The sequence below is a fragment of the Pangasianodon hypophthalmus genome, chromosome 24 (genome assembly GCF_027358585.1).
Source record: "Pangasianodon hypophthalmus isolate fPanHyp1 chromosome 24, fPanHyp1.pri, whole genome shotgun sequence".
Classification (NCBI taxonomy): Eukaryota; Metazoa; Chordata; class Actinopteri; order Siluriformes; family Pangasiidae; genus Pangasianodon; species Pangasianodon hypophthalmus.
In genome coordinates, this window is record NC_069733.1 from 11,512,315 (window position 1) to 11,537,252 (window position 24,938).

The following is a 24,938-nucleotide window of genomic DNA, read 5'->3' on the forward strand; positions in this document are numbered from 1 at the left end:
GTCCTTTCAATATCAGTATTCAGCTTGATCGATGCACAGTAATTTTATGATGCGAGCATGTGGAACGGGATGAACAAAAATAGAACCTGTAATTTTATTGCTTCTGCAAAAAGAGACACTGAAGACAGGATGAATGCATTATCTGTAATATTTGTGATTTGATGCAGAATACATAAAAAACAAACAAACTCAATCTGAAATACAAATTTGCGAGTGTCTGTTGAAAGTCTGACCATATGGTGGAAACGTGAGAAAAGCTGGAAAGGAAGAGAGAGGGAAAAAACACCTACACTACGTATAAGAAGTAGCTCACTTTCACAAAAAAAGTGAAGATAGAACAGTCCTGAGTAAGAACACTAATGACAAGAAGTCAGATTGTCTCAGTTATTAAGATACTGTAATAGGCTAATAACATAAAGCAATGCTTCACTTGCCAAGGGTTTTACTTGCACCTCACTTTTTAGGAATACAGGATTAATGCAAGTTGCTGGAGTAAAAAATACCCAAGTTTAAAAATAAGCAAAAGTTCACATTGTGATCCAGAATTGATCCTCAGGGAGTGCAAGTTATCTGGCCAAACCTCCGCATGTAGCTCATCCCTGTAGCAAAGCTGAATGCCATGTTTTTGTTTGTATTCCCTAAAGGCTGGCATGATTCGTGCTGACTCTGATGAATACTTCATTGAGCCTCTGGAGCGTGGCACGCAGCAATATGAGGAAAATGGACGAGTGCACGTGGTGTACAGAAGATCCGCTCTGCTGCAAACGCCTTCGGATGTCTCAATGGACTACGAACCCCCCGGTGCGTGCCTCCAGTGTTATCAAATATGTGCTTTCTCTTTTTCTTTTTCCTAAAACAATTTTACGTAAAGGACAATGAAGGTTCATCTTGCTGTGTCTTATCTTGCATTAATAATAAATAAAAGTACTGTCTATTATTACCTATATGTGGGTGATGTTTAGATTTTGGCACCACTCTCACTAGCTCCTAGGGACCTTCAAAATGATAGCTGGATTTCACCTCATGTTATCACAATCAGGTGCAATCAAAATGTGCAATACCCCCTGGGATGCTGACTTCCTGGGTCATATCAATCTGAAGCCTTTTGTGCTGCTGGCCCATTGCCAAGCAGTCTGTTCTGTGGGAACTTTGTGCTTCATTCAATCATGCAAACAATGCTTCTGCACACATCAGGCTTCTAAGATTTCCTATAATTAACCACCTTGCTCAATCTAAAAGCATTATATTTTGCATGCAGGGGGAAATTCAATTATGTTGGATGCAGCAGCTGCACTTGCGTGGAGTGTGGAAATGCGCACTTCACTGTAACGTGCATAATTAGCTATAAATTAGCTATCATTAAATAAAACGTAGAAAAATAATTTAGTTGTGTGTATGCAGGCCAACACTGCATATGTTCTAGACAATAGAATCTTTGGTTTGACCTCTGTATGCACAATAAACTAGACAGTTTCTCAGTCAGAGTATTTCCCATTCAAAAACTTTCTGTGAAAAAGGTTTATGATTCTACGGAACATGTGGGAAGCTCAGGGCTGGCACTCTACACCCCTTTACAGTCACTATGGGGTGAACGCTCGTCTGGTGGTTGGGGTTGCTATAGCAAAGTGGTGGCGTGCCATTGTGCCATTGTTGCAGGCATCCAGGAATGAGAAATGATTAGCCACTCCATTCTGGTTGCTTGGAAATTCCGGTCCTTTTTTACAGTCTGAGAACAGGGTTCTTTCTCTCTGCCTTGCTACCCTTGTGTACTCCCACCATCATCAAACCGTCGTGTATCCTAGGCTGTATTTTAAGGACCACCAGCCCAGAGTAATTCATCCATTTTTTATTTAGATTCCCTAAAAAAGCAGACACAATTTTTCACCAGTCACTACAGTTAGATAAGCAGTTCTCAATTAAATGGTTTAAGCGTGGGTATGAAACTTCATCGTTCATTTAAACAAGCAATGAATCAATACATTTCAATTCACTACTGATTCAGTAAGATTCAGTTCAGCACTGATACGATCCGTTTCAAGTCCAATCCAGTATAATTCATTTCAATCAAATGTTTTCCACCATGGGAAAGTCTTCAGGACAGGTGGCTTTTGGGGCTTTGCAAAAGAAGCCTTTCTGGTTTCTTGGTAACTTGACAAGCTGCATTTTTTTTTCATTTAATTGTTTTTTTACACCCCTAATACTTAGGGTTATGTGTGATCAATAACTCCTGGTCGAGGAGGCCTCTCTATTGGTGGCAGTTTGATATATTACACTGCCCACTGTACATTCTACAGAAACTTCAACTGGACCTCTTTTGAACAACTCAAGCCTTTCAACAGTGGTAGAGAATGTGTCCATTGAGTGTGTTGCAACACTGACTTGGCCTCAGCCCCTGGTAGCGTTTTGGCTGAGTACAGTAAGTCAGCAGACTAGTTAAAAGAGGCTCTTAGAGGTGCGTTATTTGAATGCCTGCCATGGAGGTTAAGCCAGGGCCTTTTCTTGACCTCGAGTTTTTTAAAGAAGCACACCCCCAAAGCATGCTAACAAAGGAAGGAATGCCATAAGCAATTAACCATTTTCTCATTTGCATAATGCAAACTGACATCTTTTGGCTTGTGTTAATCATTAGTGAAATATTGGAGTGCTTTTGAGGGGATGTTAAAACAGATTATTTCTATGCAGAATTTCATTAAACAGGATTTGCATTAGGATGAATGTGTAAGTCCACTTAGCTTCCTGTGTCATTAACAGAAGCTCTTTTCATTCACGTCTGTAGGCAGTAGACAGCGCATGAGACCCAGTAATGCATCTGCTGAATGTGTAGTGAGTGAAAGGCCTGATGTGTTATGACCTTCTTTGTGTTTCTAAGAGCAGTGGAAGGTCAGTGATTAAGGTGGGGAGCTAGGGATAGGAAAACTGTGAGCTCAGATCCCAGGACCTCTAGACAACCAGTGGGTCCTGAAGCCTCAACTGATCATTTCAGTTGTACGTCGCTTGGGATAAAAAATGTCTGCCAAATGACTAAAGGCGAATATTCAGGCACAGAAATTCCCATCTGAAAAGGAATGTTACTGAGTCATTCTGTATATTCAGTGCTTCTTATGTGCATTTGTGATCTGGATGTGAAAACAATACCTTTTCACTCTGTACCTAATTTAGCAATAATAAGCACCAGGGCTGATCCTTTCTTAGTTTAGATAATTTGTCCCACACGCTTCTTTCAGTAAACACAATGCAGCAATCAGGCAGGGGAAAGTAATAATAATCAATCAAACATTGCTCCTGACCAAAATCTTATTGTACAAACACAGATATAAGAAACTCATGATTGCAAAGTATATAGTTTTCTTTTATACACAGAACTTCCATCTCATGGGTCAAGAGCAAATAATACCAGCAGTGCAGCAATTCTCGTTTAGTGTAAATTGCAGCCTTGCAGTGGAATGAGTGTTTCATCTTGTCTCAGCATGTCTGGTCTGTGGACAATTCACTGGTCATGCCTTGAGTAGATGCGCTTAACAAGAGGGAGCAACAATTACCAAGAACGACAGCATAGAATCAGCCACACACAGCACTGGAAATTGCACATTTAACATGCTGCAGCCACTAAAGGCTTCTAGCAGGGGGCAATTTAAGATGTTAGATTAACAGTGGGGTTGTGGAATAGTGCAGATAGTTCAAGAAACCCTTGAGAATTCTTGTCTGGTACAGCCAGGGAAGCATACAGCTGTCGTGGTCGAGTGGATTTGTTCTCAGCCACAAAGTGCCCTCGGAAGGGAAGATCCGGATTTGGTCGCTGGAGAAAAAAAGTGATTTATATTTGTCACACAGCTGTGTTAGGCTAAGCGAGGGCTGCCTAGCTGGGAGGAATTTGGTGAGCTGTCAAGAATGAAGAATGAGAAATATTCAAACTGATGACATGTAAAGAAAATTAAAATAGTCTCATAAACAAACAATCCTTTTTATTATGGGCAGGTGAACATCTTTAGAAATGGCAGGTAGAGCGAGGCATCCAGTGGAGTTAAACTGAACTGTGAACAAGGAAGACTTAAACCCAACAGTTAAGAAGGTAGCTGACATTAAGCTCCTTATCTATGTACACATTACACTTTTACTTTTATCTGGCTTCACTTTTAAAATGGGCTGGAACAGCCGAATGCATAGCAGATAGTAAAATAGTCACTGCAGCTTCCCAGCTCTTAATCTATAATCCATAGCATCTGACTGCAGTGTGTTGTAGCTCGAAGGGTTTGTTCGGGGCTAGCAGTGAATGAAATGTGGTGTTTATAGATAGTGTAGCAACATTGGGCCTGATTTATCAAACTGGATATGTGCATATTTATTCATAAATCATTCACTGGAACATTCACACAATAAATGTGTTAATCGTGAAAATCGTGAAAATTGTTTGTATCCTATGAGAATGTCCGAGTTTGTGTACATTTGCAAAGAAGGATAGTATAATGAGACTCACTAATGTTTATCTAACCAACTGATGTGAGTTATTGAAATTTTATATGCACAGTCAAGGTTAAATAGCTTGTTTATTTCAATTGCATATATGAATATAGTGACAATTTTATAAAACCCAATGCTTTCACATCAGTGACATGACATTGATGTGAATGTCATGTCATTGATGAGAAAGCATTGGGTTTTATAAAATTGCTTTCACATCAGTGCTTTCACCTCAATGACATTTCACATCAAAGCAATCCAAAATAAACCAATAAATTAATAGAGAAGACTAGCCTTTCGGAAAAATGTACTGGCACCCTAAAAAGGAGCAAGAGTTAGTGTATGTCTGTGGTAGTCGTCATGCTGAAATGGCTGAAGATATAGCACACACCACACTTATGAAGCACACTTTTAGTAGTCATTTTGCTGTTTTCAGCTCTCTGTGAGCTTTGCCTTTTATGGAGATTTGTGGCTAAATGCAAATCTGTGCTATAAACTGCTTAGATTGGCATTTTCATCAACATGCACACACGGGTGCGAAGAAAATGTTCTTTTCTTCAATTTGTCTTACAAAAACATTTACAAAAACACCTTTTTATCAAGATTGATAAATGAGGCCCATTGCATGTTTGGTACTTTTTACATTTTTAACATTGTTTGTTAAGTAATGTGCAAGACGAATAGTTAAAAGTATTAAAGGAAGAATGTGGCCAACAATCGCCCACATCTAGTGTTGTCTAGATCTTATTAATTGTTGGCTAAATGGTAAAGTCAGATATGATTCACAATAGATAGCGACAGTAGACGTAAAACAGAGGTCAAGAGTCAGGAACATCCTGTGGGATGCAAGAGCTCTGGAATCCACTTAGTGACAAGTGAACAACTCAGGACAATCAGGCTTTTTGAGACATTAGGGAATGACCAAGTAATGGCACGCTGTTAGGAAGTGAACCATTGTGATGGCAACGGACATTGTGAATAATGGCATCACCGTAAGACTTTACTATCCCTTATTAGCATATTGGGACCAGCCTCTGACACATGAATCACATTAATGCATGTGAGCCAAAAAGAGGAAGAAAGATATGAGTGTCAGGTTTTGTTCAAATCCCATTTTGGCTCAGTTACCAAAACAAAGGAAAAAGTTAAGAAAGCAGCAGAGTTTTATTAGTGTCATAAAACCTTCATCAACTTGTGCTCCAGTGTTTATTGAAGCTTTCTCAGAGATCCTTCTAAACAAAGAAAAGAAGGACAGATTGCTGTCAAGTGCAGTTAATGTTTGTGGTAAATAAGAACCATTCGATCTGTTTTTAATAAATAAAAAAAAAAATTAACAATGATGTGAAAATTGAAAGCTTTCCCGATGGTCACGCAGGAATCTTTGGCAGATTTGTACTCATTGTAGAGAAAGTGTTCCATGTCCTTCTTACTTATTAAGTGTGACATGATAGATTGTAGCCTTACTGCAAGTGGATAGATACTTTAAGATACTTTGCTCTCATAAATTGTTGGTAATACTTTATAGTTATGCAGCCAGAAAATTACCTGCATCTTGGGTGCACGTATTCCAGCGACAGCCATAAACCAGTGTGTTACTTAACGTCATGGGCAAAGCCTATGCTTTTCCTTTTTTAAACCGCACAACTTGAGCTATGTGGATTAAGGAGGCTGTGAGGACAGCGATGCCCCAGGGGTCTGGTTTCCATATTGCTCTCTTGAACACCATGTGCCGTGACCTAATGCTGATCCCCAAGTTGGGGAAATAAAAGCCCTCCCTTCTATCCTACCTAAGCCTCATTTTGTGATGAAATATTAATGTCCATGCGTCACCAATCAGTGAGTGTGTATGTGGTGTATACTCTCTACAGTTCATGAAGGCACATGCTGCACTGTATGTTTAAATAAACAGCCAGTGATTTTTGATGATACAAAATCTGTGGGAAGGGCCTGCTTGTGGTGCCTTAGAGAAGACCATGCGGTTGATGCACATATTCTCGAGCTTTAATTGGAACCACTAGTCAGGCCAGCTTTAGCCAAGCATATGCTCACTGTCAGAATAACAGAGAGTGATTCCAAAGTATGCACTCCTTCAATTTTCTGCTTTGTACCTAAACCTAAGGCATCAACAAGGGAAAATTTTGTGCAATGTGTGATGTATTGGCATTCACCTAGCCAGAGTTTGCCCTTATGCACTTAAATTAATTGTGTATGAATCATCAATCATGGATTACACAGTCACTGTGCTTGCCATACTCTGCTTCAAAAAGGAGGTGTAATAACTCCCTGATAAATACTTTCCATGGAATATAGTTATAATTTCTATAGCTCTGGCCTGAAAAATAGAGACAACCTTGAGCATTTGACATCACTTCAGTGTATCAGAGCAGGCCAGTTGAGCTATGAGCATTTGTTCCATTGAATCACCTCACAGCCATGCCATCTGGCATTGAAGCAGGAAGTGCTTTATTACCATCCCACAATGCTCTTCTTCACTGTCGGTGCATGGACTGCCAGTACGTTGGTGATAAAAAAGCATTCCTAAAATTCCTAGTCCTGAGGACCATGGCATTGTCACTGTGCATATTATAGTCCTCAGATTGATCATTAGCTAAAACTGGAGGACTGTAGTATTTCTGATTTATTATCCATAAAGGCAAGATATTTTATTCCTTATATAGTCACTGTCCACTTTATTAGGAGAACATGTACAGCTGCTCATCCATGTATTTCTCCAAATCAACCAATCAAGTCATACAAGTCAAGAGCTTCAGTTAATGTTCACATCAAACATCAGAACGGGGAAAACCGATCTCAGTGACTTTGACTGTGGCACGGTTGTTAATGGGCTACAGTGGCTCATTTTTTCATCTTTAACTGTCAAGTTTCTGTGAGCCTGTGCCCTTTCTATACTCGGATTCCTGTTCTTGGCTGACAGAATTGGAACCCATTGTGGTCTTCTCAAGCTCATGTTGCACATGATGTTTTTTTGCTCACCACGGTTGTAAAGAGTGGCATTACCATAGCCTTCCTGTCATCTTGAGCCAGCCTGGCCATCCTTCGCTGACATCTCTCATCAACGAACCGTTTCCACCCCCAGAACTGCCACTCACTGAATGCTTGTTGCAGCACTCTGTATAAACGCTAGGGGTTGTTGTGCGTGAAAATCTCAGGAGATCAGCAATTTCTGAAATACTTCAACCAACCCGACTGGCACCAACAACGATGCCACAGTCAAAGTCACTCAGATCACATTTTTTCAGTATTATGATGTTTGATGTGAACATTAACTGAAGCTCTTCACCTGTATCCTGCATGATTTTATGCAACGCGCTGCTGCCGCATGATTGGCTGATTGGATGTACAAGTGTTTCTAATAAAGTGGACACTGATTGTATATTGATGTTGAAGACATTTCTTTGCACATTTTTGACTACTCAGATTAGCAATGCTTATGTCAGTACGAGCCAGTTTTGGAGCATGGGAATCTGTTTAACTTGTGATTTTTTTTTTTAACTGATGTAGGAGCTTTAATCTGAAGGTTGGAAGGCTCTCAATGAAGTCTGAAGTTGAAGATAATTTCAGGGCATTTATATGTGGTTTAGTTTAGTGGTTTATATGGTTTGATATAATAGTTGCCAGCATCTGTCAGGATGTGTGCCTGGCTTTCCCAGGCACCAGGATTTCCTCCGCATTTCCTTTTGATGCAGATCTCTACGTTGAATGTGAAGCATAAGAAATTTCACATCCTCCCTGGATATCGGAACCAGATTTCTCTTGAAGCCAAAGATCCTAAAGCATTTTTTTCCCCGGAGTTTGTGGTAAGCTTTTTTTCGTAGAACACCTGGCTTGCCTTAGACAAAGCTCAATATTAAGACTTCGCTGTATTTCCATCAATATGGCCACATCTGTTTTTGTTTTGAGAAGTGGAGGGTCTAGAGAATATGAAGCCTTTGTGTGTGTGTGTGTGTGTGTGTGTATCTGGCTAATTACGGGGTCTTACCAACCATGTGAGAGCCCTGCAATACCCCAGGGGCAAAAGAGAAAAAAAAAACAAAAAACGATGGCACAAGCTACCATGTTTGCTTTGCTGTCCAGAAATGAAACAGCCTGTCATCCTCTAGACTCCATAAACTCTCATGTTTTTTGGGCAGCATGCGAAAATCAATTTTCTAAGCTTTCCACTGAAGGCCCCAGCGTGTTTTTAATTGTACCGTGTACATTAATTATACCTCCTTGCGCTTTTGGTTTTTGGAGCTGGCTGCCAGGTTGGCCTCAGACAGCCAAACCTAATGACTCCACTTTATAAAACATAAACAAAACTGCAGGAGGGTGGTTTTACCTTTCTCATCTCCCGACTCCACAAAATCATGCCCTCTGGTTTTACGGAGATTCAGCTGTCATGTCGCTGACAGCTTGAGTGGCATTTGAAAAAAAGGACACCAAGTGTCCTGTCAGCACCTTAGAGAAATGAACAAAGTGAGTGTGACATGTGTCCTCGACTGCCAGTTCACTTCATGGCACTATTTCAGATATGATCCATCTACATAGCAAGGTTTATATTTATCTCAGTATTTTTAAGTGTTGTATGTTTTTTTATCTCTCACATGATGATCATATGCACACATTTTATGTGCTAAAGACCGTTTGCTCCAGAACTGATATCCTTGGTAATGATGGGTAAAAAGGGTTATGAAAAAATGTCTTTGTGGTTAATTAACTTAATCTCACACTGAAAATTTAAGAGGAATCTAACTTTTAATGGAAGTAAATGTATTCTAAGACTTTGATTTAAAAAAACTTGCATTCGCCCAACCTCGCTTTGCCAGTATAATGCTTTGATGAGATTTGAGAATGCAGAGGAAGTAATCGGAGATCACTCCTCAATACAGAATTCCTCTGTAGTCCTAGGATGTCTCTTGGGGATTCTCCACTTCACTTCACCCCACAGGTTTTCAGTGGAGTGTAGGTCGGAGATCTGGGATGGTCAGGTCTAAAGATTGATTCTGTGGTAACTGATGTGTGGATTTGGTTGCCTATTTTGGATCATTGCCCTGCTGGAAGATCCATGACACAGATATAAAATTATTGGCACCCTTGGTAAAGATGGGTAAAGGTTGACATGAATTTGATTAAACTTACACTGTAAATATTGGAGAAATCGAACCTTTAATTAAGGTAAATTTATTCAAAGAAAATATTTAAAATAAAACATACATTTTGGGTAACAACCTGAACCTTTACTCATTTTTACCAAGGGTGCCAATAATACTGGAACTAACTTTATAATTACTTAAAGTAATTATACATTGAGCTCCAGAAATATAGCAAGCCTATAACTGCTTGCACACTCACTGCATGCACATAAGTTAAGTCAAATTGACTGATTAATAATTAAATTTGTAGCTATACATTACATTACATCACTGACGTTCAGCTGTCAGCCAGCAGATAAACAAACAAACAAACAAATAAACAAACATAAACATACACTGACATGCCCCTATGACATTGTCCTTGTGGACAAACATGCATATTTTCCTCCATTCTGAAAAATGACAACTCAGAAAGCACCAAAACACTGAATAATGCATAAAGATTGATTGAACAGCTTTAGTGACCATAGCCTCATGGGTCAAGCATTTGACTCTGGCATGATGAAAATATCAGAGGCAGAGGAAGCTTTGTGTGATTGGATTTTAAAATACTGATCCCAATATATTTGTTGGTTTTTATGTTGAAACTGTGGGGTTTGGTGTGAAAATGCCACTGTAAGTAGCTCAGATCGGTGTGTCCCCTGATACCTCTGATATGAAGAGGCAGCTCTTGAGGCACAGTGTTTAAATACCAGAGATGAGTGTCAGAATTTTAACTAGATAAGTAGATGAGACTGTAAAACAGTCTTCATTGGGTGGTTGCGTTTGTCTTAACAGGATTCTTGTGGAGGTTTGCAAACGTTTTGGAGATCAGCATGTGTGCCTAGGCCTAGTAAATCAACAATCAGTTTGAAAAAAGAAAAAGCTTTAAAATGCACCTAATTCATGTAACTACAGCACTGAATAAGTACATTCAGCAAAACCCCCTGTTGTTTCACTCCAACCTGTGGAGCTTACAGTTTGCCAGCTCAGCTTGTTACTTTTACAATGGTGCATTTGCATGCTCATAAAGTGCTCCAGCAGCGAATGGTGCTGTAGACCGCTGCTTCTGCCTGTGTTTCCCAGTGCCGTGTCTAAAGAGCACCACATAAACTGCCTCATACTGCATCTTTTACCTCCCTCTTTATGTTGTTAGTTGTTGCTGATTCTAGTAGGCAGGAAAAAGAGCCAGCTTTGGCCTTCAAAGAGAGGCTTGTTAATATGGGGTTTTATGTTTAGGAAGCCGATCAGCCCCCATTTTCCAAAGGTAAATAAAACAGCATGAGCAAGATTAAATCCAGTCCCACATTGTTTACCTATTTAACATTTAGCTTATTCTTCATTTGGCATCAGAAGAGAGATGCTGTATATTCATGAAAATTACTACAATGTCCCAAGTCATACAGTGGAAGCAATTAGCTTGGATTTAAGCTCCATGGCGAAGCAAAAATAAAATATTAACTTATTAGTAAGCACATATTTTAAATCCTTACATTTTTAATGTTGAAAAATTTTTCATGAACTGGTGCAGTCTGCACAGCAGAGCCAAACATCACTAGTGCGTGTGTGGGAGTGTATCATTTTGATGCACCAATGAAACCCAACTACTTCCAGCACGTGCATGGTACATTTCCATCGCTGGGCACTCTGCCCATGCCAGCTGCCATCAGTATTAATTTTTAGAAGCCAGTGATGGCTGGCTGGGCATCTTTTCTGTCTGTGTGCTATCTTTACTTCTCTGTTGCGCCAGCCGAGAAACCCCCAAGGGAACACGCTGCTGAACCAGAGCGGGCCAGGTTGCCTGAACAGGGACACGTGCACAAAGCATACACACAGGCTGTGAGTCTCGAGTGCAGGGGGAAGTCCTGAGCTTCTTTGAAGTGGATCCTCAGAAACGATGTTTACTCTTTTGGGAGGCAGGCAGAGCAAGAATGCGTATGTAATGATGGGATGCATGAGCGGAGGAATGTGCCTCACAATCCCCACACTGTAGAGTTAAAGCCCAAACCACAAGCCACGCGAGATGTTTACCTCAGTGCCCACGCTTATGAAGGACAGTGCCCTATAGACTGATGAATTATGTGAAGCACTCGCAGGGCTCATTTTTGTCATTCTTGGATACTATCCACTTACTTGTATTCCAAAGAGAGGTTCATTTAACTGGGTGAATCAGAGAAACTTGTCTCCTTAAGCAACTTGTAATAAGCACGATTTAGTCTTTGTGACTCATCATTTTTCTTTTCCAAAATTTTTTTTTCACAGAGCCAGAGCTCAGTGTTCCAAAGGCACTAGACAACATTGCCAAACAAGTGAACCACACATCCAGGAGACGCCGGCATGCCGGAGATGATGACTACAACATCGAGGTGCTTCTTGGCGTCGACGACTCTGTGGTGCGCTTTCATGGAAAGGAACATGTACAGAACTACCTGCTCACCCTCATGAACATTGTGAGTATTGTCAAGTATGAAAGGCTTCCAAATAATAACCCCAATAACAATGAAGTGCAATTCGCACAGACATACTTTGTGGTTTTGCTCCCCTTTGTTTTAAACAGATTTTTATTTACATAGCTTTCTGGAGAATAAGATAATAGTGTTCGTGAAGATAATTGACTTTGTTCTGCTTGTTGGAAAATGGCTTCTTCCAGTAGATGTCCCTCATGTACTATGCACACATCTGTCTTTGAACCAAGGCATACTGTGGTGTTTAATGGGCTGTCCACTAATGACTTGCTGATGGTATGCCAGCATGTAAACCATCCTCATCATGCCAGGCTTATGTTTTCTAGCACCTACTATCCTACTATACTTTGTTATTCCAATTGCTTCTGAGAAAAACAAAACAACAACAACAAAAAAAAACTCCTGTTGATTGTGGCAATAGGAGTCTCCTGCCGACCCCTCCAGCCCCTTTGTAATGCACAATGGAAATAGACCACTGCCAGGGTTCGATTGCTGAGCTTCTAAAAAATAAGCATTTTGTAATAGCTCTCTGATAAGTGAGAATGAATTGATCCTCATTGGTTGTTTTGTATCAAGCCCTGAAGCCCTCATTTGAATTAGATGAACACTGCAAATTCCGCACAACTGAGCTGACACAATTTCAATCCACCTTACCAACAACAACATTACCGACAAAAGGAGAGGTATAAAGAGGCTGGCTTTCTTCTAATGTGCTTACGGGTATACAGGAAATCATCATATTCCAGTGAACAATTTAACCACTGACATTTTCTTGTCTTTCATTGTACCATAAAAAATACAAAAAACACAATTATATTCCTCCTCTTCACTTCTTTTGGAGTAAAATATAGTGTTGGGAATATTTACATTATAGTGGAATATAGACAAAGAGCTGTATTTCTGCAGGTGCAAACACAGTATGCTGATATAACATCATTCTATTGCTAATTGATTGGTTAGTTTCTTGTTTTGGTCAGAAAGGATTTTTAAAAGTGAGAGCAACACCCCTTGCTAACGTGTTACTTCTAACTGAAACCCTTACAAAAAGTGCACCAATCTTTAAAAATACCAACAATATATAACCGTGTGGTTACATGCCTTATTTTTGAGTTTAGACATAGTGTCCAGAGATGAGTCCCTGGAGGACTAGTGGTTAGGCCACGGCGCTCTGACTGCCAGGGCCGGGTTCGATTCCCGGCCAGGTAACCAACGCCAGCCACTGGGGTTGCACAAGACAGTGCCGGTCCTAAGCCTGGATAAAATTGGGGAAGGTTGCGTCAGGAAGGGCATCAGGCATAAAAACTGTGCCAAATCAAATATGCAGACCAATGATCTGCTGCGGCGACCCCTAACGGGAACAGCCGAAAGAAGAAGAACAACAGACATAGTGTCCAGAGAGTTTTATAAGTAGTTAAGTAATTTGTTAAAAATTTAAACAGACATGTTTATTTTCTGGTGTCCATTTTCTGACCCCCTTGCTTGTTATCAGGAGAAAAACCTTTTTTTTTTTTTTTTTTTACATTTTTAGTTTGCCTGGTTTGAATAATGTGTAAATATTTGGACTTTTTTTGCCCAAGACAGATTTATATTTTACATATTATGTCTAATTTTTTGCTCAGAGCAGAAACCACATGTGATGACTGATGGATTGCATGCAGTCCTAATAGACTGATACTATATATAATGGCATTAGTGCAAAATCTTTTACTATAAATTTGATAAACACTTAGGAACTTGGACACGTAAATTACACTTGGCCTAATCAGCTGTCAAAACACATGCTGAGCCCAACAAGCTGGTGGCTTGATTTTAAGCAGCTGGTAAGTCAGAGCAGTTTGGGAAAATAAATCCACAACCAGGGTGACTCATCATTTATTTCTTTATCTATAGTAATAAATAGTAATCGGATCAGATGCCATTCAATACAGGACATCATGCACTCACACATATTCGTACCTTGGGGCAATTTAGAGTGAATATAGGGATATGGGGAGAACAGGCAAAACACTGCAAACATAGAACCTGTGCTCAGGATCAAAGTAGGAACCTTGGAGCTGTGACGCAACAATGCTACCTGCTGCGCTACCATGCCGAGATCCATTTAGTTTGAATCAATTTTTGGTAACACAGATCCTGTAATTCTTTGTGTGAGTTGATATGTTGCTTCATCAGACAGTGATCATTCTAGTCAGGACATGCTTGATTGGTCAGTGTTAGCACATAATCAGTCTCTGCTATCCCGTACCTTCTTAATCACCTCAGGAAGTGGAGGTGTTGTTGAGACTTTATAATGATCTCTGTGCTATCATGTTATCAGTTCAGTTTTCCAGAGACTGCTCTGATATATGGCCTCATCCCTGCTGATTTGGGAGTGAAGTCCCAACTCACTTGTTTTCACTTCTACTTGCTGTGATAATAACTGCCAGTCCTGTTTCCTGACAGTGTGTTAACTACTTGTTGCTGTTGATGAAACTAATATCCAAAAAAGTGGATATCATAATATTCACTCTATTAGGAACATCTGTACACCTGCACATTCATGCATTTATCCAGTCAATCAGTCATGTGGCAGCAGTGCAATGCATAAAATCACGCAGGTCAAGAGCTTCAGTCAATGTTCACATCAAACATCCGAAAGGGGAGCAGTGTGATCTCAGTGACTTTAACTGTGGCATGGTATTTGGTGTCAGACAGGCTGGTGTGAGTATTTCAGAAACTATTGATCTCTTGCTCATTTTCACACACACTGGTCTCTAGGGTTCCACAAAATGGTGAAAAAATCCAGTGAGGAGCAATTCTGCTACAGTAAATCAAATAATCACTCTTTACAAATACACTCAAAAAATGGGTTTATCGAATGCAATTTCATTCTATAAATGTACAAATAATTTTCATTTTAATTCCCTGACCCACATAGTGCAGAGGAGAGACGCTACAATGACGCACACTCTCTTGTAAGTTCAGTTGTGGAGCTCACTATTGGCCTGCTAAAAGGTCATTGACACAGTCTGGACGCATCCGGTAGGAAACTGCTCTGCCACCTAGAAAAAATGTGACAGATTGTGAGGCGTGCGCTGTGCTGCACATGACACAGCAGAATGGGCTCCACCTTCTCGTCTCCCCTTACCAAAAACCTGATGATCCAATACATAAGGTCTATTAATGTCATTGGAATTTCAAACATGATCCCTTTTATTTCTTTTGGTTCATTTGTCACGTTTTCAGCAGCGCTAGTCCTCAAACTCCTACACAATTTCCACCTCGTATTCCCCCAGATTCTTTTTGCTTTTTTGATCTTCTCTATACCATTACCTTACTCGCCACCACCTTACTCACCAATGAAGGGGGCACCCCACATTTAAATATAGTATGTGTGAGGTAATGTGCGTCCTCCCTTTATGGATATCTGTGGTTGGAAACCTGCAAACATTTTCAAGAAGATAGTGATTAATAAAGCAAAAACAACATTCAGGTGTGTATAGTCAAGTTTTTAAAAAAATCTGATTTTGTTGTGCGCACACTATTTTGCTGCCTTGTTTTTATAAATGAGGCTTCTGGCCTGATAAATCTTAATTATGAAAACAGCATGAATCCATGGACCCAACCTGCCTTGTGTCCACAGTTCAGACTGGTGGAGGTGGTGGTGTAATGTTGTGGGGAATGAATTCTTGGCAAACATTGGTCCCCTTAATACCAATTGAGCATCGTTTGAATGTCACAGCCTATTTGAGTATTGTTCCTGACCACATGCATTCCTTTATGGCCTCAATTTACCCATCTTATAATGGCTACTTCCAACATGATAAATGTGCATCATCACAAAGCACAAGTCATCTCAGTTTAGTTTTCTGCCCGTCTTGTTAATCACTGCATCATATTTACAATGATTGATTGATCTTTCATTTTTTTAAGCTAGTCACAGTAAAAGACAGAAGCAGGGATTTGATATTGTCTTCGATGCATTTTAAAGGTGTTTAGCTAATCAGGTTTATTATTTGACATGATTATAATTAATCATAAGATTGCACAATTGTTCTTATAGGAACAATCCTATAGTTTATTTCACAGATAGCATACTGATATAGCCAAATCTTTGCACAATCATTTTTTATCCTTAATCAGTATTTGTTTAGTGTGATTCCTTTGCACTTTTCTGCAGTGTAAAGGCAAGACAGAAACTGAATGTTCAGTAGGGGTGTAATGCAGGGCCAATATCTCTTTCTGTTTAGTGCACCTAATAATTTTAATGTAGATTCAGATAATGTAGATAATTCAGATTTAAATGTTTATATATATATATATATATATATATATATATATATATATATATATATATATATATATATATAATATTATAAACATAGCTTAATGTCAGAAAAGACAATTGAATTATTAATTGCAGTTATATGTATGACAGTTGTTAGACAGAATTTCTAAATTGTGGCAGGTCTACTGTCAAATGATTTATTACCTCTTGTAAAGAATTAGAGATGAGAGATTACCGATCTGAGATAATTAGATTTGTTTGCAAAATTATTGATTATTTAGGATTATTTGTATTCTAGCTTACATCTCACTCCTCTTTAGTGCCGGTGGAATATAAACAACAGTGCTAACAAGAAGGATTAAGGTTTCTTGGAAGAATATTCCTAATTAGGTGGGTAGAATTAGCGAGTAGAATCTGCTGTTAAACAAGACTACGTCACACCCAGACGGTTTAGCCACCTGGTTATTCATTAACCACTGAATAATTCTGCTTGTATGTCTGAGCTGGAAGATTTCCCCATATGTCTGTGTTGGTGTCAGTCACACATCACTGAGCTTTAATCCTGTAGGGGATTTTAAAGTTTGCTGAATAATGTAATGAACATGGATATAAGCATCCCTGTTTAATGCATCTCCACCTCCATCTCTATTTGTCAAGATGCTCTAGGGTTTTATTAAAATATAACAAATATCCGACCATTGAGTTTAATTTATTAGAGCAGATACACAGATATAATCACGAATTAAGGTTGTGTTGTTTCTTAAAATGACAATATGAATCAATACTGAATATTTGAAGGCCTGGTAAAGCATCTCCAGGGAGGAAACTCAGAATCTGAGTTTTGAGAACATGGGCTCCAGACTTCAGGCAGTCATTGACTGCAAAGGATTTTCATCCAAGTATTAAAATTATGGTTATATTTACAATTATGTCACTTTGTCCAAATACCTTTGAGCCCCTGAAAATGGAGGTACTTTGTTGAAAATGGCTGTAATTCCTAAATGGTAAATGCCATATTTTTGTGGAACCTCTTAAAATAAAGCTGAAAGTCTACACTTCGATCACATCTTGATTGTTTTATTTCAAATCCATTGTGGTGGTGTATAAAGGCAAAATCACAAATATATATATATCCCAGAGACTGAAATTCTAAGACTTTTGGCTTATGGAGTAGGTGCCTTAGAGCCTTAGAGGGGCCTTCGAGACTCTGTGCCTCCCCACTCTGAGACACACAGCAGCCTCTTAGCTAAGTGAGGAAGGAAAAACAGCTGTGTTTAAAGGACCTCTGTATTACTTGCTCAACACTGGGGCCCTTTCATCATTCGTCTGTAGCCACACCTATAAACTCCATCATATTACTCCCCTCACCTCCAACTTGTTCTCGCCTCCTTATGAGAGCAATGCAAATCAAAATCTGTTTCATTCTCTTAATCATTCATGCTGCTGCTCTTTTGTAGAGATCCTTCCTGATACTGCATTATGTAAAGTAATATTGGCACTCCAGTGTAGTTAATTGTGTGTGAGCTCAGTCCCTTTTTTTTAATGAGAAAATGCTTTTAAGGATAAAAGACAGAGGGCAAGCACGGTCTTCTAACTGGCTTCCATTAGCTTTCACTCATTAACAACACTGTAGTTACTGGCTGAGCTAGTCCTTTAAAGTAGAGCAGTCTTGAATAGTCTAAAATTATTTCATGCGTCTCCAAAATTGCACTGTCATTTTTTTGCATTAGGAAATATATGATTCCTATGATGTGTTCCTGTAAAGATAAATTGTACTTAGATGTACTTGAGAGTTTCAATATCCGCACAGAAGCTGTTTAACATCCTCGGGCTGGAAGCTCTCAAAGGACCGTGCTGTCAGAAACTGTGTCCTCGTTTTAGCTGATTAGTCTTTCCAAGGGGGAGATCAAGTGTAGTCTAAATGAGCTGCCTAGACAGTGATTGCAGTGTGATTTTCTATAAATTGATCAGATTGCTGCTAAATCTATGTATTGCACTCATTGTCTGTCATTTCTAAATGAAAGTGGGAAAACAAGGAAACTTCTTTTTTATTTTATTTTTGTTTCTCTTGCCACACACAAAAATAAGAAATTAATTAAGTTTTTCATAAAATTATTTTTAAAAATTAAAGTATTGATTCATTTCTTTCTACTTGTTTCATTACACAAAGTCTAAAAATCAAATATTCGAGATATATGAAACATATGAAAAAAAAATGTACTGTAGTACATTTCAGAGTGAACAGAGTTGAATGCAGACTAAGAACACTATTTTACATATTCTGTATATTCTGAAACCCTATTATTCTTTCATAAAATATATGATATAAAAGGGATCAACATGTACAGAAATCAATTTTGGGTGATTAAAATATTGCAGTGCCTGGATAATCTCACTGATTTTTTTCAGCCACCGTGTCATTCCCTCTTTACTGTAACCCAGTTGTTACTTTTAAAAAGCACACAGTAATCCATACAAGCAGTACATCACACACCAGCAGCAGTCTTTAATCTAGCCTCTTCTCACTACTAGTTATCCAGTAATTTCAAAATCAGTCTGAAATGATGAAAAACAAGTAAATAAGAAATACGGGAACGTTTTGTAATATTGATTGTTTTAAACCTAACATCTCATTTGCATATAATAATTAAAAATGAATGAACTCAACATACACAGAACCTGCTACACTTGTAAATGCAGAGTGTATTCTCACCTACAGGTCTGAATCAATTGCAACCCTGACCAGGATGAAGATGCATGAATGATTGAATATTGTACATTTTTAGCACCCAGAATATACATGTGCATGAAATTTTAAATAATGCTATTTTTTAAGCATGAAAAAAGGCTAAATGTATCTGAATTAAAACCACTGATTAGTCAGATAGAATCTTATAATTCAGTGTCAGCTACAGCCTACAGATAAATACTACAGCTTACGAAATAATTATTTACATTTACATTACAATTGCTTGTAGTGATACTTACTGTTTTGCAGACTTTTGTTTGTTCATTGTACCAGCACTTCTCTCCACTTTACCAGTGCACACCCACGGCGTCAAAACGATTCATAATAATAACAGTTCTTCTGTGTCATTGTTACGTTCATAGCTTATAGAAAGTGTGATTGTGTGACTTCTGTGGATTTCTATGGCAGTTAAGGTTAACTTATGCGTATGTAGGAAAACTATAGACAGCAGCAAGCGCCATATGATGCGAGAGTCTCCAGTTTTACGCTCCTCTAACACGGAAGGTGTTGATTGCTTGTTAAAACTGAAAACATAACAGCTGTGTGCAATACACATCTCACATGTGAAGAAGAAGCTTCAGAAACTTGTCCATGTTTTATTCTAAATAAAGCCTGAGGATAATTTCACCTCAATAAGCCTAAAAAAACAAATGAGTCAAATACTGAGAAATACACTGGCAAACCAAACGAAAGCGAGGAGCGATCAGCTGCACTGATGGGGCTTTAAACCAAATATCATGGATATTTTAATATTTTTGAATATTTGGATAGTTTAATTTTTTTTCAATAACTTAACTTTGTTTTCAATGTAATATACACTATGTTTGAAACATTGGTGGTTTAGTGACTCATTCAGTGCAGAGATTGAAAATGACATTTTGCTAAAAACCACTAGCATGCCAAAAAAGGGGGAGTACTGGCATTTATTTTTTGCACTGCTTTTACATAAACAGGTCTATGCTTTATAGATACAAAATCAAGAATATTTAGCATTTTTTGCATTAAATAGCTCACAGCTTTAATAAATGAAACATGCATAGAAACTGAAAATGGAGCTAACATGTAGAGAACAGCCAGCTTAGCAGTAATTTGATAAATGAGAGACAGTTAGCAGGTGAGTGTTTAACTGTTTAACGTAGTCTAGATTAAGCCAGTCCAGTTTGTTCAGGTTTTAGGAGTCATAGCCTAAATGACAGCTGTGGTGCTTCTAGCATGTAAAATTTTAAAATGTTCATGGGCTTTCTTCGATGTTCTGGAATGAAAAAAAATAGTCAGTTTCATTTGTTCTCACTCAAAATTGTATTGTAGGAACACAGAGTGTAGCTATAGAAGTCAAATAGATTGATGCCATTGCCCTACAAAAATATTCCCTCTTAAAAGCTATCAATCAAATCAATCAAAATTTATTTATAGAGCACTTTTTTAAAACAACAATTGTTTACCAAAGTGCTGTACAAGCATAATCAAGATAACACAAATTTTACACATTAAAAAAAAGAACAGACATTAACACTGACCAGATACATAAAACAGCTCTCATACTGAGTTAAATGCTAGAGTATAAAAATAAGTTTTAAGACTGGATTTAAAAACAGCAAGTGTTTGGGCCTGCCTAACATATAGAGGCAAGTTATTCCAAAGTTTTGGGGCTGCGACAGCAAAAGCCCGGTCACCCCTGCTTTTTAGCCTTGTTCGAGGTACAACCAAGAGTAAACGGTCAGCAGACCTAAGTGCTCTTGAAAAAAAAGCTAGCACAATGTGTTGTCTTTCCACCAAATATAGTTGGCGGTTTATTTATTGTGTTACAAATTGAAGTAATGGTTACTATCCCGCAAACACTTAGTTGCAAATTAAATGTCTAGACCAAAAAGATTTCTCTGTATCAATCCCGAGGACACATGATTCAACTGCACATTTGATTATCAAGCTCAGCATGAGCTGGTTAAAGGTTAAAGCACGTATAATATTAAAATGTTTTGAGCTTGGGGTTCAAAAGACTGTCAATAAGAAGCGATGGTCTAGGACACTGCATATAAATCATCAGATGGTGATTTACTAAGCCTGTGTTTTCACAAGGAAAGTTTGAAATGCCCAGTGGGCTTCATACACCACTGTTATGAGTATAAATATTGCTGTTTGAACAGGTGCGTGGGGATCTTGTAAAAAGCCTTCTTCACAGGTTGACGTGACACCAGTATTTTTCATGCAATTACTACATAATTTTATTCTCAGTTCCTGACCCACTCCAGAAAAGAAATGGGATGCTGAATACAATGCATTAAGTTGACACTTTTGTTAGTATTTGGAGGCAAGCTTCAAAGTTTTCATTGTTTTATTCTGTTCAGGTAGAAGAAGAAATGTTGGCTTTTAGGTAAATTAGTTTTTCTGTATCATGTTGTTGCAGGTGAATGAGATATACCATGACGACTCACTAGGTGTGCACATCAATGTAGTTCTGGTGAGGATGATCATGCTTGGCTATGCAAAGGTAAGACACACCAAACTGAGCCAACTCTATAAATTTTGCATGCTTACACAAAACATTGACAGATGAATCTCAAATTAAGAAATTGCATAAAATTTAAAAATAAAAAAAAAAAAATCTGCCTTAGTTTTTCTGTATTAAACAGTAAGTGATGCTTCATTCGGACTGAGAGTTTGCTGCCGCTTTGTGTTGTTGAACAATGCTAAATAAAGTCACAAACAATTCTAATGTGTTTTGCCTTCTATTATTTCCCCTCAGTCCATTAGCCTTATTGAGCGCGGGAACCCGTCGCGGAGCTTGGAGAACGTGTGCCGCTGGGCCTTCGTACAGCAGAAAGAGGATCCAGAGCACTCTGAGCACCATGACCATGCCATCTTCCTGACACGGCAGGGCTTTGGCCCTACTGGCATGCAGGGTAGGAAATCTCCTTCACAGATCTACTTCACGTCATCATCTCCTTATTTCACACCACACTGATTCACACTTTTACCTCCACATAAATCTACACGTTTCTGCTTTTTCAGCTAAAGCAGCAGTCAGACCAAATACAAATGAAATTCAGCTGATGGAAAAGACAGTTGACTAAAGGGGAAAGGGAGGCACAAAAATAGCATTGTTTCGGTGGTCTGTTTTGTAGTTGGTGAAAAAAAAAAAGGTGGATGGAGAATTATGAAGTAGAAGTCACACCAGACTATTGCCGTGTTATTATAATACTGTTGGTTGGTGCACATCTAGAAAAAAAATAGCTGCTTAATGTTACCCATACATTAAAGTTGAGATACGCTATTGTCTTCCTTTGTTGTTTAGATATAGATAATAAAAGTACCTAATGTTTTTTTGAACAGCATTAGGGAATAATAAAAATCTTATAATAAGATAAAATATACCTCATACATAGATAAATACCTAGCTAGCATTATCCTAGCATTGCTTTATCAAGACCCAAATAAATAAATAAAAAAAAACACCAGAGCATGTGGCAATATGTTTTTTTTTTTTTTTTAGCAGACCTGACATCTTTGGTCTTCTTTCAGAGATAAAACAACAATTTCACAAGTTCTTAACAACAGTGAGGCTGTATGCTATATACAGGATTAGCATCTACTTTTAGATTAGGATCTCTCCTTGGCAGACGTTGATGTATTGCATTTGGTGATTTCTAACCATCAATTTTACTTGTTCTGGGTGACTTATTGTCTAATCATGTTACACATCTGCTTGTTATAGCAGTCAGCATCAGAGTCCCCCATGATGTTAGCATTTTAGTCTTTAGCTTTTGCCCATTTTTTTTCATTCAACTGTTTGAAAGCCAAGCTATAAAACTATAAACATGAGAAATTCAGCTCATACTGATTTATGAGCTCCTTTATTCACTTATAAGCTGTTTCTCTTTTTCTTCTGTGCAAGTAAACAGTTTAGAGTTTTGATCTAGCCACATTGCATTTTCAAGCAGGATTGGAATGAGCATCAGAAAGCTATTTGGTATGAAAGAACAAAGTAGCAAAAACAATGAAAACCAGGGTGACGGTAAAGTGCAACTCTAATAATACACTAAATGACGCTATGAACGCCTGGCTACACTTGATCTTGTTGGAAGCATCCAATTGTATAGAATTGCTAAAATATTTTTGTATGCTGTAGCAGTAAGATTTCTCTTCACTCCAGCATGACAGTGCTCCTGTATGCAAAGCAGGACCCATTAAGACATGGTTTGCCAAGGTTGGAGTGGAAGAACTCGGGTTGCCTGCACAGAGTCATGACCTCAACTCAACTGAACACCTCTGGGATGAACTGGAACACCGACTGCACGCAAGGCCTTCTCGCCAGGCATCAGTGCCTGACCTCACTAATGTTTCATAGATCCCCATTTTCCAAAATCAAGTGAAAACCTTCCATGAAGAGTGGAGGCTGTTATAGCAGCAAACAGGGGACCAACTCCATATCTATGCCCATGGTTTTGGAATGGGATGTTCAACAAGCACATATTTTTGTTATGGTCACGTGTTCATATACATCTGACCATTCAATTCCCTTCTAGTAGTTAAGAATTTGTCACTAAATTAAACCATCATTCTTGGTGATTACACACTGTATGTCCAAGAGGAATCCAATTGCAGTTTGAGAAAGGGCTAAAGAGAATTAGAAAAGATGAGAGAAATCCAACAGTGAACAAGATTATCTTTTGGTCAAAAGCTGATGATAGAGCTGGGCAATATGGCCAAAAAGTGAACTTGTGATGAAAGACCATTTTTTTTAAAAAAGAATGATGGTGTTGATGTGCAGTCTCACATAGCACACGCCTGTTAGTCTCTATCCCGTAACCCTGATTTTGAGCTTCTCCACTATTTTATGTGAAACTGTTATGTTATATTTGCTCCTTATCATACTATAGATATCTGATCCAATAGTGCTGTGGCCTTTCTCTGGAATGATGTAGACCATCTTTCTGTAGCTTGCTACTGCTGTTTAGACGTGATTCCCTCAAGTGGGTGTGTGCAATTGAGCATGCAGCCTAATTGGCTGTTGTGCTGGCTTTGTGCCAACGCTACGTGCTATTTTAGAAGTTAGACGAGAAAATAGAAATAAAAGTTCATCGGATTTGAATACTCTCAGCTTCTCAACGTTATCGAGGAAAAATATGTAGTGATACAAGTCGAGGTTGCTTTATCACCCATGTTTATACTTTTATCATTTTTTTCATTGAACGATTAAAATATTCAGCATAATAATTCTCCATCTTTCATTTTTAAAAACCAGACAACAGTAATAGTAACAGTAAACAGACAACAGTAACAAATGTATTTTTTTCATCCCTCTTTTCCCTTAAGTGAATTTTGTCACATTTTTCATTGTCATTCATTCAGCACTCTCTCTGACATTCATTGCAATAACAGTAACAAATGTTTTTTTTTACATCTCTGTTTTCTCCTAATGTGAAATTTGTCACATTTTTCACTGTTATTCATTCAGCACTCTCTCTGACATTCATTGCATGAACAGTAACAAATGCATTTTTTACATCCCTCTTTTCTCTCAAGTGAATTTTGTCACACTTTTTATTGTTATTCATTCACATTTGTTTACTTTATAATTTATCCCTTTATCAAAATATCTTTTCTGATTTTTATGGTCATGCTCCAGTTACATGAAACATTTCTTGCAAGTGCTTTAATGAAACCATGGAGCAGTAGTGTAAATTTAAATTACTCTGAAGGTCCCACAAAAGTTAAAAGGATCTGACTTCGATAAGTGACAATGTGCTCCTCTACACTTAGACTTGCTTCCTGCACTGATTGCTGTATTACAGAGCCATCACCCTGTGACAAATCATTTTTGGTATATTGTTTCATGATATTAGGCTGGTAAGCTTACAATGATGAAA

General features: G+C 38.4%; 1 protein-coding gene across 2 annotated transcripts in view; it reads left to right on the top strand.

Annotated features, from left to right (window-relative positions):
* The window catches only part of adamts3 (ADAM metallopeptidase with thrombospondin type 1 motif, 3), a 77,819-nt gene that overhangs the window by 16,419 nt on the left and 36,462 nt on the right, over window positions 1-24,938 (top strand). For both annotated transcript variants that reach the window (XM_053228944.1, XM_026931516.3), the window contains exons 4-7: window positions 645-801; window positions 11,853-12,040; window positions 21,476-21,559; window positions 21,815-21,971. In XM_053228944.1, the coding sequence (XP_053084919.1) occupies window positions 645-801; window positions 11,853-12,040; window positions 21,476-21,559; window positions 21,815-21,971 (586 nt within the window). The remainder of the gene's footprint in view (window positions 1-644; window positions 802-11,852; window positions 12,041-21,475; window positions 21,560-21,814; window positions 21,972-24,938) is intronic.